The sequence below is a fragment of the Carassius auratus genome, chromosome 46 (genome assembly GCF_003368295.1).
Source record: "Carassius auratus strain Wakin chromosome 46, ASM336829v1, whole genome shotgun sequence".
In the NCBI taxonomy this organism is placed as follows: Eukaryota; Metazoa; Chordata; class Actinopteri; order Cypriniformes; family Cyprinidae; genus Carassius; species Carassius auratus.
Window position 1 is genome coordinate 5686522 of NC_039288.1, and position 18942 is coordinate 5705463.

The 18942-nt window shown below is 36.4% G+C and overlaps 3 protein-coding genes and 2 long non-coding RNA genes across 6 annotated transcripts in view; 4 read left to right on the plus strand and 1 right to left on the minus strand.

The window, feature by feature from the left end:
- The first annotated feature begins 1947 nt into the window (after positions 1-1947).
- LOC113063968 (28S ribosomal protein S12, mitochondrial-like) lies at positions 1948-2991 on the plus strand. Its single transcript, XM_026234440.1, has 3 exons — positions 1948-2101; positions 2193-2264; positions 2352-2991. The coding sequence occupies exons 2-3, from the start codon at positions 2216-2218 to the stop codon at positions 2732-2734; spliced, it is 432 nt and encodes a 143-aa protein (XP_026090225.1). The 5' UTR covers positions 1948-2101; positions 2193-2215; the 3' UTR covers positions 2735-2991.
- Positions 2992-4397: 1406 nt separating this feature from the next.
- Positions 4398-9442, minus strand: LOC113063967 (protein NLRC3-like). Its single transcript, XM_026234439.1, has 7 exons — positions 9208-9442; positions 7931-8135; positions 7599-7700; positions 7264-7359; positions 6728-6857; positions 6383-6623; positions 4398-6295 (listed from the first exon to the last, which is right to left on the minus strand). Exons 2-7 carry the CDS (start codon positions 8080-8082, stop codon positions 4716-4718), a joined length of 2301 nt encoding a protein of 766 aa, XP_026090224.1. The 5' UTR covers positions 8083-8135; positions 9208-9442; the 3' UTR covers positions 4398-4715.
- A 148-nt stretch (positions 9443-9590) lies between these two features.
- LOC113063970 (uncharacterized) lies at positions 9591-11629 on the plus strand. The gene is made up of 3 exons (XR_003278763.1): positions 9591-10379; positions 11092-11179; positions 11553-11629. It is a non-coding gene; the product is annotated as an uncharacterized LOC113063970 (long non-coding RNA).
- Positions 11628-13609, plus strand: LOC113063971 (uncharacterized). The gene is made up of 3 exons (XR_003278764.1): positions 11628-11716; positions 12220-12299; positions 13027-13609. It is a non-coding gene; the product is annotated as an uncharacterized LOC113063971 (long non-coding RNA).
- Positions 13610-17715: 4106 nt separating this feature from the next.
- LOC113063972 (connector enhancer of kinase suppressor of ras 2) overlaps positions 17716-18942 on the plus strand; it is a 31294-nt gene continuing 30067 nt past the window's right edge. Inside the window, exon 1 of one of the 2 annotated variants that reach the window (XM_026234441.1) lies at positions 17716-18235. In XM_026234441.1, the coding sequence (XP_026090226.1) occupies positions 18172-18235 (64 nt within the window). In that variant the 5' untranslated portion in view covers positions 17716-18171. The remainder of the gene's footprint in view (positions 18236-18942) is intronic. The other variant, XM_026234442.1, reaches the window with a different exon arrangement.

The window sequence follows — 18942 nt, forward strand, 5'->3', positions numbered from 1 at the left end:
AGTGAATAGTCAGCCCACACTTTCCCATTATACCTGAAAGCTCACGATAATACCCTATATGGCCTTTCCTGCCTCTCAGTATCTGCTTCCATTTTTTCCTCTTGTTGCCGGGGAAGCGAGATCTTCCTTTCGCGATATCTACCTCCGGTGGCCCTAAATCACTGTTTGCTTATCAATTATCAAGTTATGCACCTTTCCGTTGAGTCCGGCGTCCCGTGCTGCGCTGACCCTCCCACACAGCACCATGGGCCAACTTACCGCCCTGTGTCCAGAAATACCCCATGAGTTTCATCTGAATAAAAGTCTCTCATGTCTTCTCTTCCTGTCCTTGTGAGAATGATGTGCTTTCAGCAATGAAGAGGAATAAAAATAGACTGGACTGAAAAGAGGAGGAAAAGAGGGAATGGGGAGTGCTTGGAAGGTGCACAAGGACTTTTAGGTGCTTATTCATCCTGCTTTCCTCCCACTCCTCCAATCAGTCAGCTGAATTTCTTTTCATCCTCCCTCTTTCACACATCTGTGCTTTCTCATTCATACTGTCCCGTTCATTAGGCCCCTCTCTCCTTATGACTCACCCATACCTCTTTAACTCATCTCTCTGCTCTCTCGCTCTTCATCGTCCTCCAGATACGTCCACACAAACAGCCCATGCCCACTTAAATCATAATTGAAATGCAAAAATTAAGATGCTCTCATCTTGTTTGCTAGAAAAGAATGATGAAAATAACCACCTACATTGTCTGCACTATTCATAGATGCACAAAACATTTATATTCTGAAGCTCTAATGCCATGGTGCAACAACATAAGAACGATTTTCTCAGCAAATCAGTTATATTGGCAGAGATATAGCAAAGTAAACAAAACAAACCTTTAAAATAAAAAATAATTATTTTGACAAACTATCTTCATCCCAGGGCCTGGGACAATGTCCTTAGCTGTCCACCTCTCTTGATGGCCTGCATTGCACCAACATGAAACTTTATTCAGTGTCTTTACTTTTGTTTTGTCAGTTTATTTTGTAAAGACTGCTCAATGCTGACATTCAGTGGTCATTAATGCAAAATGTATAGAAGCTTGTGGAAAAAAAAAAAACTAAAATTAGTAATTTTTTATCAAAATGATGTATTTTAACTGCAAACTGAATGTAATATTAAGGTAGGACACTTCATTGCATGTGTATGACACAATGTGTAGGACACTTTTAAATTTACATTATTAAATATAATATTACAGTAAAGGGAACCTTTTGTATGCTTAAGTGTGTTAAGAAACACAGCCATGAAAGTATACTCACCTAAGTGGCCTTTTATGTAATTAAAAGGATGATTCACTGCCAAAAAAAAAGGGTCATCAGTTATATCATAATTAGTTTCAAACCTGTATGAATTCTTTATTTTTGGTGAACACAAAAGAAGATATTTTGAAGAATGTGTGTAACTAAACAGTTGATGGTTTTCTTTCTCTATACTATGGAACAAAATGAGGACTCTTTGTTTTCTCATATTTTTTCAAGTCATAATTATAAGAGATAATGTCAACTATGTGCATGCATTACAATGTTTCCTTTTTTATTTTTCAAGAATTTCAGCCTTTTCTTATAAAACTTCCACCGCTAGTTAAACCGCTACATTTCATTCTTTATCAAAATAGCTCTTAATTAAAAATAAAAAATTAAATCCAAGGTATATTCAACCCGTTTTTTATGAACTGCATTTATATATATATATATATATATATATATATATATATATATATATATATATATATATATATATATATATATGCATGTATTTTTAATTTAATAAAAATTATAAATGATTTGTCTAAACAAATGATTTACCACCTATGTTTACCACATGTATACGTGAGAATCCATCCACTAGATGGCAGTATTATGCAGTTCAGTCTTGAGCTCGTCACTGGTCCAGAATCGAGGAAGATTCCTCCGGGTCGATGATGCATTTTCAACATGGCGACGTGCATGTCGGGAATAAAACAGTGAGGGTGAAATATTTCGTCCTTTTTTTTTCTTTTACCGAAAACTAAAGGCACCACTTAAGAGACGTTGGATACTTTGATTTAACATAGCTTACATGCAGGTAAATTAAACATAAAAGGAATAATTTTACACAGGTACAGTGTATTTTACTATGTTTCACTGTGACCCTATCTTATTATTTGATGTTGCAGTGCTTCGTACAGAATAATAAAAAATGGCATTTCTTGGAAGCCTAAAACCAGTGCTGTTGTCTGTTTTGCATGGTAAGTCTTAGCAACAGAATTTTGATTATTATGATCAAATTAAATAATTGAGATTAATGAAGCCACGTTCTGTTGTCATTTTGACAGCGTCGCACTCTGTACCTTTCTGGTCTGGACCTGTGTTCAGCAGGACCATGGCCACTCTCAATCAGATGCACCGTAAGGGCAGACCTCCTCCGCCTCGTCCAAAGATCAGTGCCACTTATGGGCATCCACAGCTCAAAGCAGTAGTGCTGAAGACCATGATCAGGAAACCCAAGAAGCCCAACTCTGCCAACCGCAAGTGTGCACGAGTCCGTCTGTCCAATGGTCAAGAAGCTGTGGCGTACATCCCTGGGGAAGGACACAATCTCCAGGAGCACAATGTGGTGCTGATACAAGGAGGGAGAACACAGGACTTACCAGGGGTCAAAATCACTGTGGTCAGGGGCAAATATGACTGCGCACATGTCGTCAAGAAGAAACAGTAATTACTTGAACTGCGTATAACTGCATATATCTTCATGGCTGTAATAATTTGGATGTCAACAAATAAACGTGTTCTAAAATGTAAAGCATGGTGTGATCGGGTTCTAGTTCATACAGGTATAAAAGTCCAACAGTGATCTGATCCTACATCTTTATTTTCACAGTTTGTTCAAGTAGTTTTTCTGGTTCTGGTTTGCAAAGTAAAATGTAATCTTTGTCCATCAACTCTTTTTGACAGAAGTAAAAGTTGGTTGTTGTCTCTGCTTTTGCTTTTACTATTACTATGACATGTTAAGTAACTAACTTGTTTGTACAAAATGTCATCTGCATGTCTGATATAACATGCTGTGCCAAACTGCTAAAAATGAAGAAAAAGAGCATTCACACCAAGTTGTCTTCACAAGAAAGTGAAGAGTTCCTGCTTTAACCCACAGACTATTTCTTGTTTTTACACACAATTCTAGCTAAATCTATTGAGTTTTTTTGCTTAAAAAAAACTTAAAAAAATAAAAACATAAGATAGAAATGTATTTAATGTATTTAATTAAGTTTCTATATAACTTTTAATTTACATTTTTTATTAATATTATTTGATTTATTTACTTTTTTAATATTTGCCAAAACATTACCAAAACCTTATTACAAATTGCAGAATTTGAATTTTTTAAAAACGAAAAACAATACTGATACTAAATAAATAAACATAAATCAATAAACAGAATGCAACATGAATATAGAAATTTTTGTGTCAGTTGAAGCAGCATGCATCAGAGAACAACCCAGTTTTCTTGCCTAGCACTCGGAGCATGAGTATGTGAGGAATGCAGACTGTCTCGACTCGAGTATCAAGAATCTTTCTGTCTGAGTTACTTCTATCTAATAACTCAGATTTGCCATAATCACTTCAGTTACATTTCTTTCATGGCATCTTGAAATCTTTCTTTAATATGTGGAATCAGTTTGTAGTCTTGTAAGGAGCATGGTGAAGTTTTATTACCAGCATGATGGTGATGTGCACAGGACATTGAACTTCAGGACTGGATCAAGGAGATCTACATCCATGGGTTTCTTTAGCAGAGCAGCACAGGTGAGTCGGACGATAATCACTGGTTATAATAGCAGTGTCCCTTTTTTTTGGAATACCTCAGTGTTTTAGCACAGTGGTGATTACATTTGTGACTATTGTGATCTTCACAGCTTCAGTTCAACATTCGGCCCTCGGAGCAGGTCAGGATAGTTAAAATGAAATGAAAATTATTCTACTTAAAATGTTTAATTTGGATTATATATCATATATTCAATTTTTCCTACATTTGAACACTTAGTTTGACTATGGTAGTTGGTTTCCCAATGCCCTTGGCCCTTTAAAGCACACCACTCATGGATGTGATGTTATCAGGGCACATGATCGTGTAAGGCACTTGCAGCCCATTATTTCTGTCAGTGATAGACTCACTCAAAAAGGACAGTTCTGCTTGATGATCTCTGATCATTTTTGGGGAGCCATCTGGCAAAAGTTATCTATATATATATATATATATATATATATATATATATATATATAGATTATAGATCCTCACTTGTCAATATTAATGTTCTAAACTAGTATTTTAAAAATAAGCATTTTAAAGAATTACAAAAAAAAAAGAGCTGAAGCACCAAAACTGACATTTGAAAAGGTCTTTGTTTTATGGACATGTTTTAGGTTTGATAATTCCATTTAATACTGCAGCCCACTCAAGCCCAATGGTAAGTCCGGCCATGGCAATGACACAACTGTCCAAAAATATGTTGTTGAAAACAATAGTGTTCAGTATTCATCTGTTACTGATGGAAAAGCGCATGCAGATGACACTACACTCCCTGGATGAGAGACAATCTTCACAGATGATTTTAAACACCAACTCAATCTTATAGCAAGAAACAACGCAACAGCATCACTCGCAGAAGTTCATCACGAGACTCTTTTTAAACACATCAGTGTTATTGTGGGTTAAGTTCATCAATGCACCGCCAAAGGTTTTCAGTCTTTTCCGGGAAGTGACCTTCTTTGATTTTCTTACTAATGTAGCGAGTTGTCTCATCTCGTGCACTCTGGTTAGAGCTGCTAGAGATCTGCAGGATGTTCTTGAGCAGCTCCTGGTTGGCTTCCACAGACAAACCCAGCAGAAAGCGGAGAAAAATTTCATAGTTGCTATTCTTGGAGCTTAAAGCTTTGTCTACTGCACTCCTGAGTACGTCTGCCAAGGAAACCTTCAAGGCCTTCAGCTTGTTCTGCTCAAGGATGTTCTTCCCATGTTTCTTGAAACAATAGAAAACATGAAGAGCTGCAAGATACTCCTGAATGGTCGGATGAGCGAAGCAGCTCACCTTTTCTGTGTAAATCACGAACTTCTCTCTGTAAAACTCTGTGCAGAGACCGGTGCAGGCCATGGCAGGGTATGACTCCGGCAATTCAACGTCATCCCAGTGCTCTTTCTCTATCTGAAACTCATTCTTCTCAAGCATGTTGTAGGACAGCTTCGCGAGCTTAATAAGCAGCTGATCAGCAGTAAGATTCTTGGTGTCTTCGGTAGGGTCGTTCTGCAGTTTCTCAACGGACATTTGAGTTTGTCCATGCAGCATAATGGTGTACAAATTGGTAAGAGTTCTGGGCAGCTGTGCCGATGGTTGAAGAAACTGGAACTGCCGCTGCAGCACTTTAGATGCCACCCAGCAGAACAGTGGCAAGTGGCACATAATAAACAGCGTCTTAGAAGACTTGATGTGAGCAATCACCCTCTCAGCAAGGTCTCGATCTGCGATCGTCTTCCTGAAATAGGCCTCTTTCTGATCATCGGTGAAGCCGCGGACCTCCAGAAGCCGCTGGACGTGTTCTGGTGGGATCACATCCAGAGCTCCTGCCCTAGAAATGATCCACACGTAGGCGTCATAGAGCAGGTTACCCCTGATGAGGTTGGTGATCAACACTTGCACAGTTGTAGGCCTGGTCGCGTCACACCAATACACCGTTCTCCGGAAATTAAAGGGGATTTGAGTGTCATCTAGGCCATCGCAAATGAACATTACCAGACAGCCCTCAAAATCTAGAGAATCTATTTCCTTCATCTCTGGATAGAGGGTGCTGACTAGACTCAGGAGGGTATACTCTCCTTCTAGCATTTTATTTAGCTCCTTGAAGTGTAGAGGAATGAGAAAGAAGACGTCTTGATGGACTCTTCCATCTGCCCAATCGAGGATGAAGCGCTGCACTGCAAATGATTTGCCACATCCTGGGACTCCCCTGGCTAACACCGATCTTACAGGCCTTAACCTCGGGTTCTCCTGGGAAAATATGTCATTTCCAGTTAACGGCTTCCTGTTCACTTTGGCAGTCTCTGCGAGCACTTCTATCTTTGATCTGAACTCATGCTCACTGTTGATTGATGCATTAATGCCATCTGTAATGTAAAGGTCTGTATAGACTGACTCAAAGGGGACTGGCTGTCCTTGTTGACTAAAACCCTCATATACCATCTCATACTTCCTCTTCAGAGTCAATTTCAACTCGTAGCGCACTTCATCTGTGGAACATCACAAAGAAAGATTTTTAAGGCAACGGTTTGAAAAGCACTGCAATGTTTTGGCCAGGACAAAATAATAGAACTTACTTCTTTTGCATAGACCTAACAGATGTTGAACCAGCTTTTTAGCGTTCATGATATCGAAGAGCGCCAGCGTGATCTTCAGAGAAACTTCAATATCGCAAAGCTCTAGCATCTTATCCACCAGATCCACAAGATCGACTCCGTCCAGCGGATCACGGAAGCGCTCTGGATATCGATCCCACAGCAGTTTTTTGAAGTACTTTAATTCATCCTCTGCAAGTTTCTTTAGGCAGCTGGTGAGGGCCTGTGATATAGCAATAATGTTAGTTTTCTCAACTTAATGTGAAAGGCACTTATTGGACATATTGTTATTGCATTAATTGGATGACCAATGGTTGTAGGCCTCACCTTAAATGCAAATTCCACCGTCATTGCTGGATGTCTTTTTTCATTCGGATCTACTACCAACTCTGGTTTTACAGGAGCAGAAACATTTTGTTGTTTCACACCTCCTTCCTTTTTGATCTTCTTCCGTGTGCTTAATTTAGAAAATATATATATTTTTTATGCAGTAATGTGACAATAAATGAAAAACTATTCAAAATGTTGTGGTCAGTAAGATTTTTTTCTTAATGTTTTTGAAAGTCTCTTATGAATGTATTCTAGAATGAAAACATGTATTATGTATGGTTCTGTACAATAATTATTTCAATGGAAATGTAAGCATCTTACAGTAAATAATTATGTGAATACATTAAATACGGTAATAAATTGATTATGGCAAAGCAATATAGGCCAGTATTAAAATTAAACTCTGAATCATCTCTGTCCATCAAGGGGTGTTTGACTAACATGTTTATTATGACATCTGAAGTGTATATCAATATGACCATAATACTGACAAAGTTTAAATGGTACGGATACATCATGTGACTTCAACTCACCTTTCTTCAGCACTGACCTCCATATTATTGTCCTCATCATCACTATTAAACTCTTCACTGCTAGAAGCAGACGAGTCCCGTCTGCACAACTGAACCCTGTAGAAAATCAAAAGTGGACTTACGAGAATGACAACCTTAGCCACAAGCATAAAGAACAAAGTCTCTTTCAAATAACTCATAAGTATCATTTTCACTCTTACAGCATGCTACTAATAAAAGCCTTTCTTTAAAATACCCCTCAAACTGTATGTAGAACATATTAACTCTGCAAATTAATTAATAATAATAATAATAATAAATAGTCTTCGGGTCTATAGAAATGGAAGTAAACTTACTGCGTGGAGCTGGGTTGATGCTCTTCTCTTGTTTCTGACCAGCTGTCACTCTGCATGGAGGCATAACTGGATGCAGGGGACTCTGCTCTCTCCACGTGTTGTCTGATGAGGACGATCATTGTAGATTACAGAAAAACGTTGTAATTAACCATGTAAGGAAAGTAACTCATCACATAACATCTCGACTATGGCTTGTTCCCGATCTTACCAGCAGGTGGCGCACTTACACAACAGACAAGCATGCGTGCGGCTGACGTGTAGTCTACGTCAACATGGCTATTCCTGGCTGAACCTTATTACACCAATATCAGATTACCAAAAAAACATATTACCCCGCAGGATTGGAGAATCCGAGGGAGAATGGAAGTGTCCTCTGAGGAATGAAGTCGTCCTCTTCCTCCCCATTTTCACTACCGAAGGCGGAAGCCCCGATTCCTAACGGCAGACTGTTGTCTGACGCCACCTCTACTGCGTCGTCGTCCATCTCGGATTTGCAACGCTTCCCTCACTTGTTAGAAACAGCTCGGTGTTGTTACCCTGATGAAAGCAATACAAATATATTGCAATGGTGCTAGAATAGCACAGTGAGTAGTTTACCAACTGACAGCCAATCATAAACTGCCTGTGTGCTTAATTAAATATTCATGTGCTTTGCACACTCGCTGAAACTTTAACGCGTTGTTTTACTTTTGCTGCCAAATATTTATTTATTTAAAAATTTTTTGGAAACATAAATAATTTTTGCAGGATTCTTTGATGAATAAAAAGTTAAAATGAACAGCATTGATTCAATATCTAAATATTTTCTAACAATATAAATATCACTTCTTAACAATTGAACACATCCTTACTGAATACAAGTTTTAATTTCTTTAAAAACAAGAAAGAATAAAAATGTACTGACCCCAAACTTCAGTAAAGTGTAGTGTATATTGTAAAAAAAAATCTTCTTTTTAACTTTGTATTCATCAAAGAATCCTAAAAAAGTATCACAGGTTCCAAAAAAATAAAAATAAAATAAAAATAAATAAATAAATATATATATATATATATATATATATATATATATATATATAAGCAGCACAACAGTTTCCAGCACTGATAATAAATCATCATAATATAATGATTTCTGAAGGATAATGTGACACTGAAGACTGGAGTTATTTTCAGTAAAGTAGTATTGGAGTTAATTCAGCTTTGCATCATAGGAATAAATTTTAATGTATGTTAAAAATTGAAAAACATTTTTTTATCATAATATTTCTGTATTTTTGATGAAATAAAGGCAGCCTTGATGAGCATAAGAAAAAATAATAATCTCTTTCTGATCCCATACTTTTGACCGGTAGTGTACATACAAAATCGATCCCAAGGTTTACCAATGTATAGTGTTAAACAATTACCCAGAATACTAGAAAAATTGGAGAAATGAATTACACTAAACCACAGAAAAAACCAATAGCCTATTTGGTAACCTTGTAGACGGAAATAAATCTTTTGTACTCTCACTCTATATGCGCTTTTACGAAGTCAAATGAGTTTTAAAATACAGAATGCTATTAAAATAGCATCAAAGAGAGACTGGAGTGTAGCTGTCTAATGATTTCACCTTTGTTTATTTCTGTAGCAACGCTTCTGACTCCGCAGTCCTCTCGATCCACTCCTGGCTTCACATAAAATCGCGGAAGGTGAAACAAAACCGGTTGGTTATTTTAAAGTTAATGGTTTTGCATAAATGCTTGTCCTTTATGATTAATTCCTGGGTCGGTAAGTCAACTGCAAACCCGTGTATATTAAACGTAAACAGCGAGCCTACATCTAGCTAGCAAACGCGCACCTACAGTGTCTGATCAGGATCAGAATCACTTTCGGTTTGAAGTTGTGTACTTCCCTGTTTTCTTAAAGAGACAGCAATAAGAATATTTAGTGACGTAGATTTTGTAGTTGTGAGTAGAGACCGTATAAAATAGACATCTGTCACCTGCTAGTCTACCTTAAGTGTCTCTGATATCAATGTATTATTACAATTATTATATTTACATTTAACTTGCATAAGTTTGATAGCCTGTTTGGACTGCTTATTCTGTAAATTTGTATTCATTGTGTAATATTATAGTTATTTCTTTTATTTTAAACTTGTTTTCCATTTTTACTTACATAATTCTGGCACACACTCTTAAAAAAAGGGGTTCCTCAAGGTTCTATATTGAACCCTTGGGTTCCGTACTTGGCCAATAGAACCTTTTACCAAAAAAATGGTTCTATGTAGAACCCTTGCATGCAAAGAACCCTTTTTTTTTTATTAAAATGGTTCTATTATTCATGTTTTATGACTGAAGTGTAAACTAAAGATTACACTATAATTATCCTTACTCAACACATTCACAAAGCATTTTGAGTCAAGACCCATGAGAATGACTGCTGTAGTCAAAAAGATTAATATCTACTCAATGTATGATTTGAGCTGTACATTAGGATGACAATTATATTACTTTACATTATAGTTTACCTTTTTGACGAATCAATTTGTGAAGAAAAACAAACTAACCAGGAGTTTTCTTTATTTTGTTTACCATATTGTGATGGTTTTAATCTACCTAAGGGAACATTAAAAAACAAATAATCATAAAAAGACCCTTCCCCTGTGGCATATATGCGTTGCGTCATCCTTGAATTCCTATTGGTGGATGGGCGAAGATGAATCGCGAGAGGAGTCGAGGCAAGTGACAGTTAATTTTTCAAACTGAGGAGTCCGCCATTTCTGCTCGTTCATACCCTAAGGTAAGTTAAGTTTTTACATTTTTGAAATGATTTTACCGAAATATTTTGTATTACAGTTAATATTTATATTTGTTAGAATAGCCCTTGTGTTAAACACTGATACTAGAAGCAAATTTTACCTCAAAAACACTGGCGTGAAGCACTGAAGGGCTGCGTCAGCCATCGGTTCTAGCCCTGTTAAATTAATTTTGCTCCGGTTTTTAATTTAATTAAGATACAGTCTTCCTTTATTTCCTTGTTAATGTTAATGGAATTGTTAACTACAGTAAGATAGCTGTGTTATAAGGAGACGAGCTTCGAGTCAGAAGCGTGAATTTTAACGTTCATTTCAATGAACTTTGGCCCGCAAGATACTTTCGTGCCGTTTTTTAACTCCAACCCAGACCAAACGAGGATCTTGATTAGCTTGTTCAGGTGTGTTTTATCAGGGTTGGAGCTAAACTCAGCAGAAAAGTGGACACTGCTACAGTTCAAAACTTCCGGCCGGTCTGTCGCTATTAAAACTGTGCAAAGACACAGTTGCAGTGCAGCGGTTTTTTTATGTTTACTGTGACGCATGCGCTGGATTAAAGTGATGATAGCACAAGGTTACATTTTAGTAATCAAATATTTTAAAGCCAAAAATGTTACGTGTGTGTTTAACGTTAGGTGTGTTTAAGGCATAGTTGGTTTACGAAGTGTTATTTATGCTTTGTTTTTTTTTAATCCCCAGATAACCATGGTTGATAAATGGTCAGTAGATGACACGTGCCACTGGCTTGAAACTATAGACCTCATTGATGCAAAAGAAAGTTTCAGAGGTAACGTTACAGATGAAAATTTATAAATGTTCATTTTGTGATGTTGTGAAGTTTCAGCTCACAAAGTTTCTAACTCACCTGCAAGTGCAACATAACCACCAAGCAGATTTTAGATTTACCTGTGACATTGAGGGATGTTTTAGAAGATATAAAACTGTTGCAAGTTACAGAAACCATATCTATCGAAAGCACAGACAAGTTTTGCATCATCCCCTATTTGAAAAGGCTACTTTATTTGAAGAGAACAATGAAAGTGAGGAGGAGGTTCCTGAAGATGATCTGCTAGAGAACAACTAAAATTCTTTGCTTGGAATTGATTTAAAAACTGTGTTATTGGGACTGAGACAGCATGTACTGTTGTTTTGTATTTAAGATTCTGCATGAAATGACAATGAGGTTTGGAACCGACTTGGTGAAGAACATGGAAACATCTCTGAATGAAATGGCCCCCAAACATCATCAGGAGTGCAAAAGAAGGAAGTCAAAAAAAAAAAAACTACGTCAATCTCATTGGACTAGCAGAGGAAACCACAGAAGGTAACTACACCATATATCTTTCCCCATCTAACCTATCTGTTCCATGCCCAGTGTAAAGTTGCATTGTTTGCATTGTCAATGTAAAGGTTGTAGCTCCTATAAATTGTATAAGTGAAAACATGTATTAAAATAATGCAAATATTAAAGGAACAGTTAACCCCCAAATAAAAATCGTCATCCTTTACTCACCTCTTGTCATTTCAAATCTTTATGGCTTTCTTCTTCAGAACACTGTAGAAGATATTTTGAAGAAGGATGGTAACCAAACAACGACGGTGCCCATTGGTTTGGTGTCTATATAATAGAAGTGAATGAGGACCAGCATTGTTCGGTCACCAACATTCTTCAAAATAATTTTTTTGTGTGTCATGCTGAAGAAAGAAAGCTATATAGGTTTAAAATAACAAGAGTGAGTGAATGATGACAGAATGTTCATTTTTGGGAAAACTATCCCTTTAATTGATTTCTGTACCTAATATACAATAATTTGTATCTGTTTGTAGGTCTCGTTAGGAATGCTGCATTCATTTTATTGCCAGCACTATTTAAAGAAAACGCCAGCTTCCTCTACTGTGTAGATAGTGTAAGTATAGTCTTCTGTAGTTTCATTAATATTTGATGCACTTGACTTGAATTAAAGGAACTGTTCATGCAAATATAAAAATATTAGTCAGTTTACTCACCCTTATGCCAAATTTGTAACAATTAAAAAAAAATTACATTTACCCTATAATTTACTCACTCTCTTCCTTAGTCATAAACTTTGTTCTGTTTGCACTGCTTTGTAATGTCATTGAATGGCACCCCAATTTAAATCATAAAATAAATCTGTACAACTCCAGGGGTTAATACTTGTCTTCTAAAGCAAAATGGTACAGTATGTACAAATGGTACGTTAGTGAGATTACATTTGCCAAGATAGGTTGCTATAATTAGACTATGTATAGATAAGGGAATAACATCCAATGGGGTGGCACTTTACATCGATAATTATGAGTCTTGTTGGTTCTTGCGTGTCACGTTTTTAGCTGTCATATCTGTGTTGTGTCATGAACTATTCATTTAAAAGAACGAAAGAACCGATGAGATTCAAAGTAATCAAAGTAGAACTGACGTGGTAATGTTGACATTCAAACACATTACAAAGCTTTTTATTATTAAATATATCTCAGATTGTGTTAAACTGGAGAAACAGTCATATACATTGGTTGTTTTTTTGGTAAGTAAATTATGGGGTAATTTTTAAGTCTATTTGATGACTTCTGTTAATTGGTGAAAAGCACTCAAAAGGTGAAATGTTTGTTTTATAGGAACCCAAAGCTGCTACACCAACCATAGTGTTTAACGGCTCTCCTGATCCCCTCAAGGCTGAAAGTGTCAGCATTATAATGGACAATGTGAACATCATAAGAGAGGCAGACATTGACATGACACAGGCTGTGGAATGCCTATTTGCAGTCTATTTTCTCTTCAATGTGCAGTACCCGGTTGACATTAAGCACACAATGACTTTTATTTAAAAATATATGCTTAACCTTAGACAACAGCACGGCAAAAGAACACCAATGCATGTACTGAAAATGTATAGTCAACTTGTGTAAATTGTAGAGCTATTTAATAGTTGTTTTAACTGTTCATGTATTGATTTTTATCTGCACTTTTAAATATAAAAAATGATTTGTTTTTCCTAATTTCAGAGATATATGTAAAAGTGAAGTACTGTATATGTACGTAAACAAGCTTATGTATGTTTATTGCAAAGTGAAAATGCTTAAATGAAATAATTCAAACTAAATGGTTAAATGTAATTAAACATCTTAAATATGAAATTTGCTGTCTAATACAGAGTATACAGAGGTGTAATTTTAAATGACACTAAATTTTTTGTATAAACAGTTGAATAAATTTAAACATTTTAAATTTTCTGGATTGTTTATATTTTCTTATTCAATAATAATTTTAACTTGTTTAATAATAAAGAACTCTTAAATGGTTCTATATAGAACCATCTAACTTGGATTCAAAGAACCATTTGGGGTTCTTTTTATGGAACCCATTAAAGTGGTTCTATATAGAACCATTTTGGAGTTCCATATATGAAGCGGGTGATAGAACCATTTTTGGTTCTAAATAGAACCATTTCTTTTAAGAGTGCATGTTTGAAGAAATCTACCTATACCAGAAGTATTTAACAGAGATTTGACAATTATTTTTTTATGGAGAATAAAAAATGTCAAAAGCTACAAAATATTTGATATATAAAATCGGTAACAAGGGGTCCCTGGTCTGTCTTTCTATGCACTAGAGGGTCATTCGTCTGAAAAAGCTAGAAAACTCTTGACATACCCTGGGTTGACTCTTTTTGACACTGCTGTGGTGAAGGATCCCATTTTGAGATTGTTTCTATGTTTAAAAGTCCCGAATTCCCACTCTGAAAGACACTCATCTCACATCCTGCAGATTTGTTGTAGTTTTTTTAGGCCCCCGAATCTAGTGCAGATGGTGAGTCTGAGTCTTAATGGAGCAGCTCTTGAACCTTGATCCCTTCTCCTCCCCTTGTCCCTTACAAGCCTCTTCTCAATACCCCCCTTAGGCTGTAAGGAATCTCAACATCTGTCAGCATCATTGCACACTGCCCTTATGTTCACGTGAGATGTGAAATCAACATAAAACACTGTGAAATGCATCTCTGTTTATCTGTTTAGGTAATGATTTATTTTATGTCTTAGATTGATCCATGTTTAGTTTGTAAGTTTGTTTTCATTAAATTAGTGCTATACATACAATAAAGATATATTTTTTTTCCAATAATCACATTTCAGATCTGTAGTCTAATTTTAATCTAATGCTGTAATGTAAACAAACATACAGTCATGGCCAAAAATATTGGCACCCTTGGTAAATATAATCAAAGAAAGCTGTGAAAATGAATCTGCATTGTTAATCCTTTTGAGATTTTATTTAATTGGATAATAAGATAAATGGGGAGAAATAAAATTATGAAAGATTCTCTAATACACATTGGCCACAATTAATGGCACCATTTTATTCAATACTTTTTGAAACCTTCATTTGACAGTTTAACAGCTCTAAATGTTCTCCTATAATGCCTGATGAGGTTAGAGAACACCTGACAAGAGATCAGAGACCATTCCTTCATCCAGAATCACGCCAGACCCTTTAGATTCCCAGCTCCATGTTGGTGGTGCTTCTCTTCAGTTCACCACACTCATTTTCTATAGGGTTCAGGTCAGAGGACTAGAATGGCTATAGCAGAAGCTATATAGCAGAACCCATTTTTGTGTTGTTTTTTGAGGTTTGTGTTTGGATTATTGTACGGTTGGAAGATCTAAACATGGCCCATTATAAGATTTCTAACTGAGTCAGCTACTTTTAAATTTTTTTTCAGTTGGTATTTGATAGAATCAAAGATGCCATTTGTCTGAACAAGATGTCCAGGACCTCCAGCAGAAATATAGGCCCACGACATCAATAGTACAGTTGTATATTTCATTGTAATGGGGTAATTTATATCCCTGTGTGCACCAAACCCATCTTGAGTGTTTGCTGCTAAAAAGCTCATTTTTATTTTCATCTGACCACAGAAGCCAGTTCCATTTTAAGTTCCAGTCATGTCTGATAACTGAATATGCTTTAGTTTGTTTTTGGATGAGCTAGGATATTTTTTCTTAAAACCCTCCCAAACAACTTGTGGTGATATTGTCATGATTCTGCCCTCGTGTCCTTGATTTTTCCTAGTCTTGAGGCAGGATCATGACAGACCCGTGTTTGTGTTGTCTCGTTCCCTTGCCCCGCCCCCCTTGTTAACCTAGTCGTGTCTTGATTGTCCCATCTGTGCCACCTGTCATGTCTTGATTGTTCCCCCTATTTAGATCTCCTAGTGTGCTCTGTCTTGCGTCGGTTCATTGTGTTCATCATTCGTGATTGTACCTTGTTTGAGATTATTCCTCTAAGAAGTCTTTTGTCTTGCAGTGAGTGTTTGTTAGTAGTTGGTGTTCAGAGTCTTTGTTTGCCTTGTTTATTGAGTTTTGTAGAATTATTTAGTGTCTTCCCTAGCCCTTGTTTTCCCCCTCGTGGGTTTTTGTTTTCCCTTTTTGTAAAATAAATCCTGTGTTGAGTTACTTCCTGTCTGTACCTGAGTTCCTCCCTTGCAAACCCTGACAGATATAGGTGCTGTTTCACAATTCTTTTAAGGTTTTCTGAACCAGAGACTCAACTATTTTCTGCAGTTCTCCAGCTATGGTCTTTTGAGAGTCTTCAGCCACTCAAACCCTTCTTCTCATCGTGCATTAGGATGATATAGACACACGTCCACTTCCAGGCAGTTTCATAACATTTTCTGTTGATTGGAAATTCTCAATTATTGCCCTGATGGTGGAAATGCACATTTTTACTGCTCTAACTCTTTTCTTAAAGCCACTTCACCAATTTGTGAAGCTCAATTATCTTTTTCTGCACATTAGAAATATATGTTTTGGTTTTTCTCATTGTGATGGATGATTAAGGGAATGTGGGCTTTGTTTTCCCTCCTCTTTATATTTCTGTGAAACAGGAAGCAATGGCTGGATAATTTCATGTTCATAATCACCCTAGAGTGCTCAAAATTGTGAATATGAATGGGAATATACTGTTTTACTCAAAATAATTTCTAGGGGCGCTGATAATTGTGTCCAACATGTATTTGAGAAAAACATTCATTTCATAATGATATTTCTCTGGATTTTAAATTCTTAATATCCAATGGAAGTTTAGATTTTTGTGATTTTTTTTTTTTTTTTTTTTTTAAATAAAAGATTTTAATTTTCACAGCCTCCTTTGAACATATTTACCAAGGGTCCCGATATTTTGGCCATGACTGTAAATAAAAAAATAAAGGTATAGGCTCCTCCCAAAAATTATGTCATAACTCTCACCCTCTTGTCATTCTAAAATTGTATGACTTTCTCTGTTTCTGATAAACACACACACACACACAAAATATATTTTGAAGAATGTAACCAAGCCATTTTGGCTTTGAATGGGCAAATGTACACTATGATATATATATTTTTTAAATAACTTATTTTATGTTCTACAGAATTTTTTTTATATATATAATTTTTAAACAACAAAAGGGTGAGTAAAGGATGACAACATTTTAATTTTGGGGTCAAATATTCTGTTAATGAATGGTTACATAAACCAAGCTGATTTGTCTGCACATCATGGGGATTTTTCTTTGTTGAGCACCGTGTTTCTTTTAAGAAAGAAGCTTAATTGGGACAAACTAGTGGCATGAAAGTCAGCCGACGGCATAGGATGTTTCCCCTTGAATGATCATGCACAAAGCCCTGACTATAGGTCACTTCAATTTTGAGGACAGCAGGCATTTAAATCACCTTAAACATGCATTTTTATGTACATTTTCTTTAAATAAAGATTTTTTTATGCATTCAATCAAATGCATATCTTTCTAAAACTAAATATTAATTATTATTTAGATTGTGTTAATATGTGTGCATCTAATCTCTATATGCATGATGGGTTAAAGGGATAATTCACCTAAAAATGAAAATATTCATAATTTATTCACCCTCATGTTGTTCCAGACCCATATGACTTTCTCTCTTCCATTGAAAACATGAGAGGGGTTTAGGATGGACAGTATTAGTCACCATTCACTTTTGTTGCATCTTATTTCCAGTAAGATGGCAACTGAGGCTGTTATTCTGCTCAACAATTCCTATCGTGTTCCACAGAAGAAAGAATCTTCACTATTACTTTAAATAATGATTGGTCTTTTAAAAAAAATACTCTTCACCCAAATATTGAAATAAAAGATGCTTCCAAATAAACTGTGACTCGTTTGATTCTACAAACACAATAAAATAATAGAGCATCCCAGTCACAATCTTTTAATACTATTTGTAAGGGTGTATTTAGTAATATTTTCGTTTGCACACAGCTCAGTTATGGAGATGTTTCCGCTGCTTGGCCCTCATGACGGCTTATTTACCAGAGCCAACGACTGGCGAGAATGGACGAGGCGCGAGTCATACGAGTGTGCGCGAGGGGCGCGCGTGCAGACCACAGTTTGCTGGTAACAGCTGCGTGAATTCACCGTTGTCTGCCTTCTACGACTCGATATAAATGGGATGAGAAACTGAAACAGTACATGCATCGCAATGATAAGGAGGATAAAACCTCGCGCGAGACCAAGAGAAATCTAACGTTATTCTGACAGCTTCTCTCTCAAAGACTGCTGCGAAGGAATGAAGAGCAATGCTTTGAACTCGAAAGACCACCGACGCTTCGTTGGCAAGAACCAGAGCTGAATTTGCAGGGTAAACATGCAGCGGGTGAAAAACGGGTAGAAATCTGCCTGAGAGGATCTGGAGTGTGCTGAAGCGCTTCTTTCGCACCTTTGTTTGGCACCGTCTGCAAAAACTTCAACAATGGCTTTGGTCATGGAACCTGTGAGCAGGTGGTCAACAAGCCAGGTGGTCGACTGGATGAAAGGTGTGTATTTTGCATTAGTATGTAGAATAATGGAGAAAATACTATATAGCCTATGCAGTTAGAATATCATGTGAAAAAAAATCGTTTATAAAATGCAAATGTTACAGATTTGCGAGCGTACCAGATTTAATTGAACTCGTTTTAAAGAAACGTCACTGCGTATTAAGACGCGCGAAGCGAGCGCACTTAAACTGTCATGCAGTTAAGATTGTGGTCTATCATATATTGAGCTTCTTGCAGTGAATGTTTTTGACAGATGTTGATGTCGGCAATACACGTAAAATAAAGATGTTAGAATTCGTTTAAAAATTATAGGCCTGAATGAAGTTGGTTGAGTGGTCACGTCATCTCATCGAACAGAATGTAAAGTGACGGGTCACGTGGAGGCTGAGAGATCAGCTGGGACCCCTCTGGCAGTCAAAAGGCTCAATGGGCCCTCCATGGTCACTTAAAGTTCACGAATGGGTCTTTTCATGAACGTTGGCTAAAGAACACAGTGTTGCTCACACACAAAAAACTCACCACTATAATAATGCATGAACCATACACTGTAACATAAACATATTTGTGTGCATACATGGTAGCAAAACTAAGAACATAATTAAATAATACAAAATATAACCAAATTATTTTTACAATTTGTCTGTTGTTTTATTTTAGCTTTCACTGTAAAACAATGTGTATTTTCAACTATACACTGATTTTTT

What these genes read in the sequence shown, in the direction of transcription:
- LOC113063968 (XM_026234440.1), top strand. Translation starts at nt 2,216, where the DNA reads ATGGCATTTCTTGGAAGCCTAAAACCAGTGCTGTTGTCTGTTTTGCAT. An exon ending in GCTGTTGTCTGTTTTGCATG is followed by an intron (nt 2,265 to 2,351) that starts GTAAGTCTTAGC and finishes TCATTTTGACAG; the next exon opens with CGTCGCACTCTGTACCTTTC.
- LOC113063967 (XM_026234439.1), bottom strand. Translation starts at nt 8,082, where the DNA reads ATGGACGACGACGCAGTAGAGGTGGCGTCAGACAACAGTCTGCCGTTA. An exon ending in GGATTCTCCAATCCTGCGGG is followed by an intron (nt 7,701 to 7,930) that starts GTAATATGTTTT and finishes CGTCCTCATCAG; the next exon opens with ACAACACGTGGAGAGAGCAG. An exon ending in GAGGTCAGTGCTGAAGAAAG is followed by an intron (nt 6,858 to 7,263) that starts GTGAGTTGAAGT and finishes TTCTAAATTAAG; the next exon opens with CACACGGAAGAAGATCAAAA.